General features: G+C 44.6%; 1 protein-coding gene across 2 annotated transcripts in view; it reads left to right on the top strand.

The window, feature by feature from the left end:
- The window catches only part of SLC24A3 (solute carrier family 24 member 3), a 125,874-nt gene that overhangs the window by 87,732 nt on the left and 20,866 nt on the right, over positions 1–17,276 (top strand). For both annotated transcript variants that reach the window (XM_061559451.1, XM_061559452.1), the window contains exons 7-12: positions 4,939–5,013; positions 10,678–10,703; positions 10,969–11,022; positions 12,150–12,286; positions 15,476–15,636; positions 17,045–17,249. In XM_061559451.1, coding sequence (XP_061415435.1) covers positions 4,939–5,013; positions 10,678–10,703; positions 10,969–11,022; positions 12,150–12,286; positions 15,476–15,636; positions 17,045–17,249 — 658 coding nt within the window. The remainder of the gene's footprint in view (positions 1–4,938; positions 5,014–10,677; positions 10,704–10,968; positions 11,023–12,149; positions 12,287–15,475; positions 15,637–17,044; positions 17,250–17,276) is intronic.

The raw sequence follows: 17,276 nt of genomic DNA on the forward strand, positions 1-17,276 counted from the left end.
AGAAACGAGTCCCTCAATGTGGGTTGCAGGAGTCAGTGATTGAAGTTTGCGGCTATTTTGTTTTCACTTTGCTCATACCAACTATTCAGTGGGCATTAACAAAGGCAACGCGAGGTGGCCGGGTGGCTCCGAGCACTGAGCTGGTATCGCTGAGATCTTGGGTGTGAATCTCGGGTTTTAGCCGCCGTCGATTAAAACGAGGTTCGAAAGCGCGAGGATTTGACGGTCTCAGCCCAGTCGCCGATGCCTGTGCACGCGAAAAACCGCGTCGAGATTTGTGACCGACTTCATTTGGCTACAATTCCAGCGATGAGAATGAAACATTTCGGAGTGACTGCCTCCGTGGCAGGGTGCGTGAGAGAGTAGAGCGTGTGACTAAGGGGCCGTCCATAAATGACGTCACGCACCTAGGGGGGGGGGGTGTCAGACATTTGTGACGATGTGTGACGATGGGGGGGGGGGGGGGGGTGAGAAATATCACGTCACATCCAAATGCGCAACTTTAAATAAATATAGAAAACACGTTCTACTTAATTAAATTGACTTTTTGATAAATGTTTTCTCCTACAACATCAGAGTGCAGCGCCACGTTAAATACGCACTACAATGACAATAGTTTAAAGCGATTTGAAGCATGTTTTTTTTTTGGGGGGGGGGGCAGAGCTTTGTGACATCATATTTGCGGGGGGGGGTCTGACTTTGTGTGACGCCTTGTGACGAAGGGGGGGGGGTAAAAAAATCTTCCAAAATCGCGTGACGTCATTTATGGACGGCCCCTAAGAGGTCTCACGAAGGAATCTCAGAAGTCCTTCCGTGATATTTCCTGCCGTCGGCTGTCCTCTCACAGCGATGCCCTCCTCTGTGAGAGTTCAGAATTAGGGATACGCTGTTTTCGTTTTTCGATTTAAAGCTTTCGTGACTGCAGGGATTCATTTTCTTGGTTTTTTCGGTAAAGTCACGTAGAAGGGAATTAATAAAATAATAAAAATAAAACATAATGTTTTATTTTTTTTAAATAATAAAATAAAACATAATGTTTTATGTTTTATTTTTATTATTTTATTACTTCCCTTCTACGTGACTTTACCGAAAGATCCAAGAAGATGTTTTCGTTTTGTTTTACGACACGGCACCAAGAGTGCAATTGTAACAATATTGGGGAGAGGAAAGACGAAAGAAATTATCATCAATCTTCATAATCCTTAAAAACCGGTACAGATCTGCGCTGACAGCAACGTCATGATGAAAGGTTTCATCGATTAATATTTACTTTCCTCTCGCCAATGGGGGTCTGCATCGAGCTTCAAGATCACGCCAGATGCAGCTACTTCACGTCTCAATTTCAAAAGCCATCACGAATCTCACAACGCTCCCGTGAGGCTAAATAACAGACGCATTGACGTAACCCTTGAACCATCCCTTCGTGAGTGGTGCATGCTGCGTAGGCAGTCCATTGTTAGGGGTGTACATGGATGTGAGTCGGTTCAGGTTCAAGGAGGAAAGAGGGTTGAGAGGCTGGGGTGGGGGTGGGGATTGTACTGTATAGGGTTGTCACCTCTTTCCAAGACCAAACCCGGACGTGATTCAGCCTAGGTCTTTTATACTTGCAATAGAGCGTAATAATGTTCGACACAATAACACCGGGACTAGATTTCGGCACAAATCAATTCCTGCTGCCACTCGAACTCAGATGCCAATTCCAAGAATGTTCGGGTCAAACCCGGGTCTGGTGGAGAACCTATGAAAGTGTCATATGGAAGAGGAGTAAAACAGGATCCTGGCTTTACACGGCCTCGTGCACGTGGAGATAGGTGAAAGATGTGAAGCAGATTACATCAACGGGAGATTTTTGAAGAGCAAGATCGTCTGCAGGAAGGGTGCACCGTCGGATCGAGTCGTAATCGGATACCCTCTGGCACATCCGATCTGTCAATTCAGGAGAACGGCTGAACATTGCTACAATCAAAATTTCTTGTCATAAAAACATTTTTATTAAATGCGATCTGGCCCATGTAAATGTATTACAAAAACACCTCGAACCTATTGTAAATATCATCATCATAATTTCCGACATTAATCTTGATTGCAAATCCATGTGAGTGGCATTGTGGTACAATAGTGACCAACTCAAAATCACAGCGTGCAGAAGTTCAAATCCTGGTCAGCTAAGGCCGAGAGACCATTCACCTTGTCAAGTTTGATCAAGTAAACTTCAACTTTGCGGGAAATCAATCTTGGTTGTCCTGTGGAGAGACTAGTGCACCTCACACGGAGGTGAAATTTCCACTTCAGGCTGAGGGACACCCATATCCATAACGTGACCTTGCGCAAAGCGGTGGGGGGCATACAAAACTTAAGGTGGGGGCGGGGGGGGGCAGGGGGGTGGAGGGTCTGGGAGGGGGGAAGGGGGCTCTTGTCTATCGTGCATTCTGCTCGAGCTCTCAACCCCACCCCCCCCCGGTGTGTGCATGAGGAAAGGATTTTGCGCGCATCGCTTGACCCGCCACTCATTGTTTCTCCGGCACCCTCCAACCACCGCAGACGGCGTGCGTGGAGGAACTGTAATTTGCTAGAAGAGTTTCACAAATCCGAACCTCTTCACATATCCGCCGTCGCCTCAATTGCCCAAGCCGACCGGGTGATACGCGACGTCGTGCCGTGCGTGGATTTTGGGCTCGGTCACTGTTGCCCAATTTCTAACCCCGTGTGGCGGAATTGTGCGAAATGCTTCAAACCGATTTCTACGTGGCTTGGACCCCGTGTTGTCTGGTCACTGTGGTAACGTCGGCTCTCATGCTTTTGCTGTCATCTGAAAATGTATGGACTCTTGGCCCAGTGGGGGTTTGTGATTGCACTTCAAAGTGCGCTCTTTAATCGACTAACTTTTTACGGCGATTGTTTCGTTACTACCGTTACTGTTGTTGCAAAAATGAAAACAAAAAAAGCAAAGGCTTTGCAGTCTGGAGAGGAATAATACTTTTGAAACATCAAACTGTGATGAATTTGTGCGTAATTTGGAGATTATTTTACGTCAAAATTCCATTTTGTGTCTCCATTGGATGCACAGCTGGATCCTTACAGTCATAAGCATTTTTTTAAGTGCAGAATTAAATTCTACAGATCACGATGGTAAATATTGACTGCCCATATATCACAGTAGTTGTGTAAAATAAATCTGCTGAGATGTTGTATGACACGCGAGCCATTTTAGCACTTGACGTCCTTTTCATATATTGCGTGATGAGACCAAGACTGATGAAATTTGTTTTTCAAATGCTAAATCAACACTGCTCCTCACTGCCTATTATTTTCTGTAACGATGCAAGTATTGCATGAAATGGGATTGTTACATCAATTGCAACTGGTAGTGTGTGTATGTCATATTTCCCAAAAGGGGCATGTGTTGGCCACATGATTTTGAGGGTATGGGGAAATAAACAGTCTTTGATGATGGATTTGAAACATTTTCTACACTAAAAGAGCTCGCAGGGTTTGTCAATTATTAATTTTTAAACCATGTCTTGTCAAGTTCATATATGTCGCAGTATTCATGAGCAATATGCTGTGTATATCACGGGTGTTTAACACGTGGTAGCTCATTACGTCCATGCACGTGATATTACGAGTGTGCTCCAGCCTCCTTGCCACATATATATGGAGTAGATAAGGCCACAGATCAATACATGTGCTATGCAAGGGGCATGCACCACGTGCAGGCACTAGGCATGCAAAAATACAGGGATGTTTGTCGCTTTGCCCTTGATGCATGGAGGCGGTGACGTGGCCAAGCGGTAGGATGTTTGTCGTTCGTCGCAGAAGTTCACGGTTCGGGTCCAGCAGCCGCCCTGGTTAATATTGCGGTGGTGTATTAACCGTAAAACGTGCTTAAGCCCTTTTTGATACTCAGTTGACTTCGTTCACCAGAATAGGCCATTGCGTGCAGACGTCATGGTCCAAATTTTGCTGAATTTGAAACATTACCCGCAAATTGCCTGCAGGGCTGGTTTGTGCGGGTTCGGACAAAATGTCCTGAGTATACGCACGGACACTGTGCGATTTCAGATTTTCTATTTTCCCCATTTCAAGTGGTATGTCTAGAAACCCCATGCCATATGATTACGGCTTTTTGTGAATTATTGAGTTCAAAACGATTACGCAGCCAAGAGCTGTTCAGAGCATGTGCATGATGTGTGTAATAGAAGCTCGCCACCGTGACAGGCAGTATTTTTGCAAACACATTTATTGACAACCTTCAACTCCGTATCTTTTAGCAAAATGACCACTATTTACAAATGCCTCCACCATTTTGTTCGTCAAATCGTGGAAACAGCGCGTGTGTGTGCGTACGCGATGTTCCTACCCCTCCATTTAGCACGGCTGGCTACGTGTGGTGCGAAAGAAGTTCAACTTACACACATGCATGGGAATGTTGTCCTTTATGTGCATCTGGTAAATCCTGGGAATTTTGTAATTAGTTTTGCTCTCGATTCAGTCGCGTTCGGTCCCGGCTTCCGATGCTCACACCGAGCCCTCGGAAGAGCCCAGCAGCAGGTTCGTGTGTTAAAAAACAACAGTGCGGATGAAGTATTGTTATTTCGAATGACTGATGTAGATGCAACAATCTACAATTTCACATTCAGGTGGGCAAGCTAGACAACCGCGTCGGGAGCAGCGGAGTTGTGCATCACTGCGATGCCAGCTTCGTATTAGCGGATCGGACATTGCGTCGTTATAAGTCGCACGGTCTCGTCGGGGAAGATGGCAGCCTTCGCGCAGGCTCCGCTCTGTTAAGTGAAAAATCACGAAGAACGCCGTCGACGCGGCGACCGAACATCGACCAACGATCTCCCCGGTCTCCAAAGCGACAATGGAAAGCGGACGAAGTGAAAAGTCGCGGTTTGGCATCGAGTCGATCCCCTTTTGTGTGGCTTGTTACAGATCGTGCGTCTCACCTGGTGGTCGCTCTTCCGAGATTCCGTCTTCTACACCATCTCCATCATTGCATTGATTTTGGTGAGTGGCAGCAACACCGTGGGGAAGACAAAGGCCCCCAGGGTTTCTGTTGCATCATCTGTGCAAATAACTCATTCGACCCTCGGGCTCTGGGAGGAACTCTAATGCTCAACAACAAGACAACGTGTCTTGCTGCATGTACAGTGAATTATTTGTCAATCAGTCAGGCCCTGGCAGTCTTCCACTTCCTGCGTATGCTGTGCTATTATATGTGAGGGATGTGTTTATAATTTAGGATTAAATTTGAACAATCCAAAAATCTGGCCCAGATATGAAATTTCGGGTGGATCCAATAATGTGATGTCATTGTCATGGTGACAATTCCGTGCTTTTCCTGCTGACGGTACATCACGTCACTTTTGCCTGATTTAATCATTTGGAAAACATTAAATTTATTTTATCGATGAGACTTTATGTTAAATAATTGAATTAAATTATTTAAAACATTAAAAATGCTAACATTAAATATAATGCACGTCAGTGCGCACATACTCCTAAATTAGACACACATATCTGAAAATACAATCATGGAAATGTTTAATCTGAAACTCATCCTTCACATTTATATATCTTTTTATATTCATGATGAGTGGTGGCTTAGTGGTCAGTGCACTCTGCTACAAAACTGTGGTTACCCGGGTTAAATTCCCTGCCTCAGCTAACACCAGCGGTGAATAAAATCATAACCAGTCCAGGGCCTCACCGAGGTCAACGCAGCATTAAATTAGCACCTGGTGCATTGTGCAAACATCAGCACTGGCATGGTCCTGACCACACGACTCCCTCACAGTGCTGCTCCAACTTTCTAAAAAGGCTATTCGGGAATCTTTATATGTGTTTTTTTGTACATACTTATGCAATGCACATCCAATATGGGTTGGCCAGCCTTGTTTTTACCAGAAGAGAAGCTGATCTTGTTTTTAATGTACAAGTTCAGGAGTCAAACTTCAGTCAGTATAATTTCAGCAGTGTGGCGATCACCATATCACCATGCCCAACGTATATACAAAGACAAAGATCCCCCGTATAGCCTTAACAGACTGTAGGGGCAAGTGCTGTTAGCGAGCACCTATGAAGGCCGGAACGGTACACGAGGGGGTGGGTGGCCAGCACCACGCCCGACCGCCTTTGTCTCCCCAGTGGCGATGTTTACACACCGCACCAGGTACTCATTTAAGGCTGAGTCGACCTAGGGGAGGCCCAGGACCGGTTCAGATAATCGTCACTGGTGTTAGCCGTGAGCGGGAATCGAACCCGGGTCGCCAGGTTCATAGCGCAGCGCGCTAACCGCTACACTACCGCTCTCCACAACGTATATACACACATATATACACACACATATATATACACATATATATGACTGGCTCTAGAAACATATGGAATGAACGTCTCTCTACATATATGAATACCGCACGTATACAATTTTAAATGTTGGGCTGCTTCATAGATTGAACTGTGAAAGAAATAAGGGCTGGCTATCTTATATAATATTTGGAAACTGCCGCAATGGTTGGCACAGCGGACTTGCAAGTGCACAGGGCGCCTGTTAGATCTCTGGGCACTGCAGTTGAAACAACGGTGCAAGTTTATTTCACCTTCACTGCGGAATAAATGTCGACGCCACAGTTAGCCGGTCGGCAGGTCGCGCGTGTGGTGGGGCATCTGAAGAGTGTGTGTGGAAGAGTTGGCCAAATAACCTCAAGAGGGGGCCTCCAGAGCTCCCTCGAGTAATGTGTGCAAGGATATTCTGGCCCACACCTTTGCCTTGTTTTATCTACAGAATATTATCTTACATTTCTCTTCATGCTGTGGTGCATCTGATCTGACTTGTATAGAGTGTACAGATATGACATTTTTACTTGACGTTGCTTTAAATCGCAGCCCCTGACATATTTGCCCGTAACCGTTTTTAAAATGTTACATTTTCCTGGGTGTCTTTTGACTCACTGTTGCTGAAGAGACTCATTACCATTTTCTCAGAGATTTTTAGTGAACATTCTGTTTTAATTAGCTCTCTGGATTAATGCTAGATTAACAAACAGTCTCACTTCCGCTCTCTGACACACGTTCTCTTTGATGAGGATATTTTCAGACGTGCTTCTCATCCCAGTGTCACTCTTATTTGCTCAATTAATGTATCCTTGAAAACCGTGGGATTAAAAATGTTCCCTATTAATCTGTGCACTGGAACGATATTTCATACATGGCCGCTCGGTGCTAGAAAAATGAAACGATCAAAAGCATTAATCTCGACTCACTGAAGACATTGAGGCAATTATCGCGTGAAGATATAGAGCATTAAATAGTCTGAGCTGTGGTGACGCTTATAAGGCAAAACAACATAAAAAGGATAACGAGTATGTTATCACTTAAACATATTTACATGCCAAAAAATGAACTGCAACCAACTGACGTACCTCACTCACTTTGAAACCTGAAAATGAAAACATGTATCCTTGGGAATGGTGGCGCGTTGGTTTGCGCACTGCACCGTGAACCCGTGAGGAGCTTGAGTCCGATTCCTGGCGACGGCTAACATCAGTGGCTCGCACCGAAGTGGTGAAATATGGTGCAGCAACCCCCCATGTGACCGTCACAGTGTGTGGGAGCCAACATCCCGCAGGGGATTCACAAAGCGCTGTAAATGAAATGCAGGCGATGGCTGAGAGTTGAATAACTCTGAAATTCCCCCTCCGTGTTTTACTGGTCCCCTTTTTCCCTCGGGGGGGGGGAAAGTGACTCATGCTGGCTTCTGTTTGATAACGCAGGGAAACAAATTAGCAAGTCGTGAAGTGAACTGTAATTAGTAACATTTGCAATTATTTTTAATACGTCTTCCTCCCACCCCCCCACTTTAATTCTGTGCGTGGATTAAAAGTAATGTTCTAACCCTGCAGCGTAAAGACAGCTGACAATATAGTTCCAACCTCATTTGAAATAACCCTGTGGGGTTTGCTCATTAACAATTTGCGCCAGCAAAAGCGGCATGCACAATTCTTCACGTGAAAAAAAGTGTGTAAATATATATACATATCAAGGGGGGTGGTCCAAAAAAGTGTTGTGAAGAAGAAGAAAAAAGTACACCAATTTATCCAACAATAGCCTCAAGGCTGTTGCTCAGGAGGATGTCGAATTGGGACGTTTGGTATTGTACATTGAACGAGTGTCTGGATTTGCGTGGGAGGAAACCAGGGTGACCAACGGGAGATAACTCTAAAGACTCCACACAATCTCTCCTGGCCACATCAAGTGTTCGTCATTGACGACAAATTGCCAATGAAAACTAAATATTCGCGTGCCAGTCAATTAGTTACTTTGCCGTGTTCAATAGCGGTATGAGCGAAATTACGAATGCATCGCGTTTTTTCTAATTCATGATGCTTTTAGCAAGGTCCCTGTTGATGTATTCCACGATCCGCTTTGTGAAAGAGAAAAATTACGCACCGAAATTTGTTTGCCATCCATTACGGAAAGGCAGACTTCTTTGTAATCTGCGGCACAACAATGCTAAATGTTTACACATTAGCAGGGGCATGTTAACGTGCAGCTCGTTATCATGAAGCTGCTCACTTGGCTTAACCCACTCAGGTATTTCGATGAGAATTACATTGTGACATCGTCTATCCATCCTCACTAATTGGCCTCTATTTCGTGAATACAAAATATAATCAGAACTCCAGCCTTTGTCTCCACATACAAATTAAAATATATGTTTATTCCAGTGGCCTGTTGGCTCCCCACAAATAATATTAACAAACAGCATTTGTTTAAGGGAGCAAACTCTGTTTATGACGTAGGCTTGCTCGACCAATATCATCCATAAGAGGTTTTTTTTGGGTTAGATCGCATAAATATATAAATGTGTCGTTATAATGTACGATCGCTCATTAATCCCCCCCCCTCCCCCCACTTTTCGCAAGATCTCCGCCTCTATATAAGGAATGAAACAGTTAGACTTCTCCACAAATCTGGCTGTCGCCTGATGAAGCTGGTTGTAATTACTGGCGAAACGTCGTACTCAGATTGTAAATGTTGTGGCTTGGCTCTCCAACACACCGGCGTGCTGTACTAGTATACTACACTATACACTACTATACACTACACTATACACTACTTTCCACTACAGTATACACTAGTGCTGTACTAGTGACGAATTGGCCACGTTCTGTTTACGTGACAACCCTTACTAGTTGGCTGTGCCGGGTGGTGGCGGGTTTTCATGACACATTTATATATTTACGCGATCTAACCCAACAAAAACCTCTTACGGAGCAAACTCTGGTACCACCGGTTGTGACATTCTTGCATCTCATCATCGGTTAGGCTTTGCAAAAAAAAAAAAAACGCTGCTGGATTTTCAGATGTTATTGGTGAGAGCACTGCATATAAACCATGGGACCCCCCCGATTCAACGCAACAAGCAATAGCGGTGATGTGTTACGGTGGAGCATGATTGGTAACATGCAAACTAGGCATAATTACGTTTCATGTCTCCACATGTGTCAAACATGTGTCTTCGTCCCATAAGAAGATAATATTGTCTGGAAAACCCATCTTCTTCATTGGCGTCAACACTATTTGTGATTTATATAATGCTCCATCACAATACATAATGAGTTAATTTTCATTAATATGCGATTAAGACAGCGGACATACATTTTATATATTATATACTGATTATGATGTCGAGCCAGAGTCAGAATCGGCAAATCACCATCGTTCTGGTGTTCTTTAAGCACTTTATGGCCGTTTCACGGAATGAGTAATCCAAGTCTGACGGTATACAACGTTGAGCCCTGTTCGGTTGTCAAAAATATATTATCCCAAGAAAATATCACAAAATGACACTTCATAAAAAAAACAGGCGCAGTCGTACTGCTTGTGCACGCGTCGTAAAACTTGCGCAAAAAAATACGGAAACGTTTTGTGAAGCCAACAAAGCAAACGGCCTAATTTCCTGGATGAAGATCGCAATCACCTGTTGTTGCACCGCAGAGGGCTTTAGCGTGGTGTCTGCAATACATCTCTCTGCAGCAGTGTCCTACAATTTTCTCGCGCCAAACTCAAGGAGAGTTTTTGTTGGATGCTTAACACCAGAGAAGCCAGAGATGACCGGTCTGACAGCACACCTCAGGAGAAAACATTTCATGTAATGGTTTGAAATAAATTCTCCTTGTGCTCGCTCGCTCGCTCACTCACACGCTGTCATTCCCCTTTTCATTTTCACTCACTCTATCTTGTTGTGCTGTTGTGTAGATAAAATGTAAAAAATAAAAGGGAAAGAAAAGGAAAATATGGATAACAAGGCAACGTCACTAAACCATGGCAGCAGGAAACATCCACTTGTTAGAAAGCCTTCCAGCAGTTCCTCTGAAGTGCAGAAAATTGAGCTTTGAATTGCTCGGAGTGCACTCTCTCCCGCAAAGCAACGATGAATTGCTTCTGTGCAACAAAGAGATGCAACAAAGAGACGCGTGACGTGGTGTACCCATTTATGATACTTGATCAGTGTATAGCGGCACGGCCCATTTAAAAAGCAATGTAATACTCCACAGAGGACAAACTTTGCTCCGTAAGCGTAGCATTTTCAGTGGATTGTAGATCATGTAGCATAGGTTTGTTGTCGAATGCCTCGCTAAACGTTTCTGTTTGTTCTTTTTTTAGTTCATTTGCGATGAAATTGTATCATGGTAAGTTGAATTACATTTCTGGGGATATATTCGCTCGCTTTTTTGAATGGTTGTATTCCGTTTGGCCCTGACGGTGTGTTTTCTGCTTGTGCGGCGTGTTGTTTGGCGCGTTGTTCTGACATTTCGCGGACCCTGTGTCGTGAGCTTGCATTGGCAGTGATCTCGTTGTATAAGCAGCACTGATCACGGGGTTACCGACCCCATTTGTCTAAAACTGTGGTCCTGTTGCTGTGACCCTGTTGATCCCTGTTACTGTGAACGATAGGTGGGAGTCGGTGATTCTCGTCATGCTCTACGCTGTGTACATATTAGTGATGAAGTAAGTACACGAGGGGGGGGGGGGGGTGGGGAGGGGGTGGTCTTGCTATCTTTTGCCAAACAACAACAAATATTTTCGTAAACTATAGAAAACTAAATTTCGATTTAAAGCTTTCGTGACTGCATGGAATTCATATTCTTGGTTATTTCGGTAAAGTCACGAAATAATACAAATTAAACATAATATGATGCAATTCTCACGACGTTTCGGCCACAACGCAAGCAGCCGTCCTCAGGTGAAGAACAGGGCTGTCTTACGACAGCTGCTTGCGTTGTGGCCGAAACGTCGCGAGAATTTAATCTTATTATGTTTTATTATCATTATTTTATTATTTCCCTTCTACGTGACTTTATCGAAAGAACCAAGAATATAGAAAACTAAACTATTTGTTAAGTTTTCTTCCTGATGACAAACGCTTGTGTTGCGATCGAAACGTCGTCGTTTAATTTTTTTTTTTAACCATGACTTTCGTCAGTCGTAAGTGATAAACAAACGTACTGCACATTTTGTTAATTCAAGTGTCGTATTCCATCGCGATAGAACAATACGGTACACCAAGGTGACAATTCATCTTCGTGTACCGTATTGCTACAAAGGAAAAATATTTGTCGAATAACCAACATCCAAATACAGGCAAAGATGCTATTGTTTACGTTGAAATGAATGTAGCTGGCAGAGTGATTGAACGTTCAGAATGAGTATGCCTGGCCAGCATCAACGGCATTACGCATGATGACGAGGGTGGGGGGTGGTAGGGGGGTGGAGATCGTAAATGCCCAATGCGTGTGGGTGGAACTAGGCAAGCCACAGAAGTTCGACATAGATGTCTATGTCCAATAGTTACTGGACAGGCACAAATGAGAGAAGGAAGGATTGGAAGTTGATCAAGAGAAGGCCTTGTGTGTTTGTGTGTGGGGGGGGAGCAGGAGCCGTGAGATGGTTGTACCTCGGAGGTGGCCCACAGGGTACAGAGTTTGAGATTTTGGGGGTACGGTGATTTTATTAATCTCTACGTCGTCCAATTACCCCCCCCCCCCCCCCGTCACCATCCCCGCCCCCCGATCGTGCATTCTACCTTTGCGCGTTCGCTCCTTTTTTTTCCTTCCCTTTTTCCTTCCCCCGCAAAGGTTTAATATGAAGATCCAGACGTTCTTGGGCAGCAAGCGGAAGCCCTGCGCCGTTGCCATGGCCAACGGTACCACGCATGGCGTCGATGTGGACGACAGCAACAGCTACGACCCCACCATGGTTCTGCTCAGCAAAGGTGAGATTACGACCCCCCCTCCTCCCGTCCCCATCGCTGAATCTCCCCATGGCGAGATGTTAATTCCCTCATGAGTTAGATCCCGACCATTGACGCCTGCTGCGTAGTTTGCGTAGTTTTCGGAGTTTTCGGAGTTTGCGTAGTTTGTGCAGTTTTCGGAGTTTTCGAAGTTTTCGACTTCGTTGAGCTTCTGAAAAAGCGCTATAGAGCTCAGTGGGCCTTACCTGGTAAAATGCATTTTTTTTTTTACAAGGAGCATCATGCTCATGTGCTGCGACGCACGTGCCGTTGCAGCGCACCTCACAGTATCGCTATGGCAACGTTTATGCCACTCGGTAAAACCACGAAGGATTTTTTTTAAATAAGGCAACACAATGCCGATCCAGGAGTGACCTCTGAACTTCTGGATCATCTTTTCCGCTGTTTTCCTACGTTTCTTTCGTCTTTCCTCGGTCCCCACGCTGTAGTCAACCTTTGCAACTTAGCAATCTATAGTGCATTGTTTAATCCTACATGAGGAATAATTAAGTTATGAAAAGAGCTACAAAAATAATGATGTCATAGAACCAGCCGCGCTGTTAATTAATCCGCAAAACGTTTTCTAACGCACCAAATTAAATGGGTAATAGCTATTTGTTTTGCGAATGTAATCAGCGTGGTTGTTATTAAACAATAAATACTATGTCAGGAAATAAAATAGATCTTTAAATAAAATTTGCATTGATAATCACAATATAATGATATCCCAGTTAAAATGGAAAATTGGGCCAAGGTAGGTCCAACGTTTCCAATGGCCAGGATCGTACGATAGATACTCTACGATAGATACTCTACGATCATCGTATGATAAATTGTAGTGCTGTATTGCCGTATCACGGCAACGCGAATTCTGACTCGATACGAGTGAAAATGTAGCTAAAAGTTCGAAGGAGCAAACTGAAAGGGAATGTTACTTGCACATCTATAATTTGCTTTGTTTTCCTTTTGTAACCGTGAGCTTTTGAAAAATTATAACGGCGCAAGTCGTGAAACTTGTCATATTCTTACTATTATAATCTTTTTATTGCACCGCTTGCCCTGGTGCTTCCTGCATCTATTGCCGTGAATTAAACAGTGCTGCTCTCACAGCACGTAACAAACGCTTTTCCTATATATTTATTTCTATATATGTTTGGCGCTAACATTGCAAGGATGCCGCAGAGTGCTCGACTGGCGTATGCGCTGGGGCCCGGCGGGGCACTGGTGCGTCACGAGCGCGCTCGCGCGTGCTTGCGCACTCTGAAAGAGGCACCTGCAGAATGCGCATTAGGACGAAGCCGGCATCTCCAAACGTGTGTCGCGTGAGCCATCCAATTCGTCAATTCGAATCGCGGTTCGGCAATTGGAAAGCGAACGCTCGGCAGCCGCCAAAAAATGAAGGAAACGTTGTGACGATTGCCCGATGCCTCCGCTGATTTCCATTGTTTATCCGCGCGTGATTCAACTGTGCAGAAATATGGAGGGGACCTAACGTAAACAATTTGTGCTTCCATGGAAATGAATATTTGCCCAATGTTTGCATCGCGTTTCCTTGAGTTGTTCTATAAATGTCGCGTCCTACGGTCCCCCGTGCTTTATTCTATGAATGATTTACGTGACCACTGGTGGCCACACCTTAGTAACATGTCGGGTTGTGTACACACCAACCACATGAGCTTTGTGACATTGCAACACTATATCATATCAAACGGAGGATACGTGTATTATGGGGCGCCACGGTGGCGAGAGGTTAATTCCCTCGCCTAGTATGCAGGAGGTCGTCGGTGCGACGCCTGTATATTTAAGAGTTTGCGTGTTCTCCCCGTGGTTGCGTGGAATTTTCTCTGGGTCCTGTGGTTTTTTCCTCCACATTCAGTCATGCATTTAGAGTATTTGGCTGCAATACATTTCCACGTGATAAAGCCACTTGGTTGAGCTATCATTTGTGGCCAGGTTGCTTCTGACAGAGAGCTATAGAGCTTATCTGGTTAAAAAAAAAAGTTTAGTTTTAATGTAGCTTGTGTACATGATTCGAATTGGTTTCTCAAAGCACTTTAAGCTACAATGAAACGACGTCGACGTAATTTGCCAATCAAAAGCCATGCCCTTTGTTTGCACGCAAGATTTAGTTGTGCTCAGCCTTACGCTGAATTTTCTCTATGGACACCATTACGGCACAACGACCTTGACGCGTGCGATATCGGAAATTCTCGCTGTTCGCATCAAATCACAATTAACAGGCCAACCTTTGTTAACGAATGATTTTGCATTGTAACATTGTCAAGCGCCGCTCCGCGTGAGATTTTTTGATCGAGTAATTTACCCCCTGATTTGGACAACATGCGAGTAAAATGGTATTTTCCGGCGGTTTAAATGAAACATCACCATGAATTCACGAGTAATGTCGATAACGGTACATCAAATAGAGCCCTATATTTGAACCACAATGTTACTCTGAACTCGTGTCATGCGGTTGATTATGCACGTTGTTATGAACTCAATTTAAATATATTACGCGAATTCTTGGTTAGTGCTGTCGTGGTGTATTGTTTAGCATGGTGGACTTGCAATCCAGAGGCAGTTGAAACAACGGTGCAGGTTTTTTCCGGTCTGTCCACCCCACAGTGTCATCGCGTACAGCACAGAGTTAATTGCAGTCAAATGTGGGAACTCCCATCTCTTCCAATACATCAGGTCATCGTGGAAGAGAAGGCCAAGATACCTTCTTAGGCCTACATGTAGTGGATGCCCTTCTGCTAGCAGTGGCGCGAGCAGGAAACTCAGGGCTGCACCTTAACCTTGAAAACCATTAATAATTTTGAGAAATACCGTAAATCTTTAATGCTAACTTATGGGGTGTGCATTAACTAGTGCCTTACGTTTTAAACGGTAACGGTACTTTGAAAGACTGCGAGGCCGAACTCAAGCTGTCCAGAAACATTTCTATTCCTATTAATCACGCTCTACATTTTTAATATCGTCTGTAATTCATATTTGTTGAAAGCATGAAATGTCCGTATGCAGCTTATCTGGAGTGCGGTTTACAAGAGTAGTTTAATTTTGCGCTGTAAATGCGCGTGTTATGCACGCGCATATGCATTGTGAGGAGCGGCGGTGCAGGAGTTCGTGCACTGTGTTAACGGGTTGGCGGTGTTTGCCGTGCGACGGCAGGCAGTTCCGCCCCGTGCTCCTCCGTCATCATGGTGGACGAGATCTTCTACAGTCAGCCCCACAAGCTGAGCTTTTCGGAGGCCGGCCTGCGCATGATGATCACCAGCCACTTCGGGCCACGCACTCGCCTACGAATGGCAAGCCGCATGCTCATCCTGGAGGTGGGTCCAACGCGTGTTGCATAAAGAGAACTCTGTGTGGCTTCTCCAGGAACAAGTCAGTTTCAGCGCTCGGACGATTCAATTCAGCCACCAGCACAAAGGTGAAAAAAACTGTTTGTCAGTTCAGTTCCTGCAGAAGCTCCCAGCATGTGGAGAGAAACTTCGGACATCGGGGTGGTACACATCAGAGGTTTTCTACTGACTGATCTTTCCATCCCTTTTCATGCTCCTCATAAATAAGTAAAACTGCTTCTCTGCAACGCACGAATCTTCGGTGGTTTCTCAGGTTGTTTCACTCACAACGAGAAACGTTCTTTTTATTCAGTAGTGATGAGGTAGTGGGGATACAGGGCAGTAGCGACGAGGTTGTGGGAATAGATTCATAAATCTACCGTGACGTGAAGAAATATAAATTACATGGAGAGTAATTAATCTGGCACAGACTTTCTTTTCGGCAGTGTGTAGCTATTCCTGTATATGCTGGAACATTGTTTTGAATTAATAATGCAATCATCTACAAGAGGTATAGCTTATGATTAAAATTCAACAAAAAAACTGGCCGCATTGATTATTTTCCCACGAACATTTCAATTTTGCATAATTTGTTGTTTTAAATTTCTCATAAATATATATTACGTTGGGGGCAAACAAAGAAGCACACCTGTAGAATGTTCCTACATGGTTTAGGTTCGGCGAACATGATACGAGAGTTGTTGCTTCAAAGTGAAAATGCTATTTTTATTCATTCAAATGTGTGGCTTATTCAAAAGGTTAAGATTAAATTATGCTGTAGTGGCATAGTATGATGAGTCTATTTTTACTCAACAATACTCAAAAAAAATAAACACATCTTGTACTTAGGTTTAGATTCCTTAATAAGTAGAAGCTGAATATAAGCACAGCCTATATAAGCACAGTTCTGATATATATATTAACCTCCACCCATGTTGAGGACTCTGTCAACCAGATTGACTGGCGAGATGTTAACTACCTCGCCTGGTATACAGGAGGTCGTGGGTTCGATCCTCGACCCTGACGCCTATATATTTGGAGTTCGCATGTCTCTCACCACGTGGTCGCGTGGATTTCTCTCCGGTTCCTCTGGTTTTTCCCTCCGCATTGAGTATCAACATGCGTTTAGAGTGTTTGGCTGCTATCATTTGTTACCAGGTCACTTCTGGCGCGCTGATCCCGGGTTTCTTTTTTTATTTGCGAAGTTCCAGCTCCCCTCCTGTATTGTGATCGGTGCTTTGTACCGGGCTCGTGTTAATTCCCAATATATATACACACAAAAATACAAATGCAAAAGTAAAGCAACTTGCCCCTGCTAGTTGCTGAACATCGTCGGGGTCCTTTTCTGTTGTTGTTGATGTTGTTAATGTTGTTGTTGATGTTGTTGTCGTTGCAGAGGCAGCGAGTGTTGCAGGGCAACGAGCCGAACGGCACGGAGGCGGACGCGGCGGTCAAGGTGCCGAGCAAGAACGGGTTGGAGAACGGCGGTGGCGCTCTGCTGCTGGAGAAGGGCGAGCCGGGCGAAGCGCAGCAGGAGGAGAAGGAGGACGACGCTGACGGGAACGACGACGTGGAGGTGTTCTCGCCCATCTCCCCTCCCGGTTAGCGCCACCCCAGCAGACACGGCA

This window comes from Lethenteron reissneri, chromosome 25 (genome assembly GCF_015708825.2).
Source record: "Lethenteron reissneri isolate LAM-NWPU_2019-01 chromosome 25, ASM1570882v1, whole genome shotgun sequence".
NCBI lineage: Eukaryota > Metazoa > Chordata > Hyperoartia > Petromyzontiformes > Petromyzontidae > Lethenteron > Lethenteron reissneri.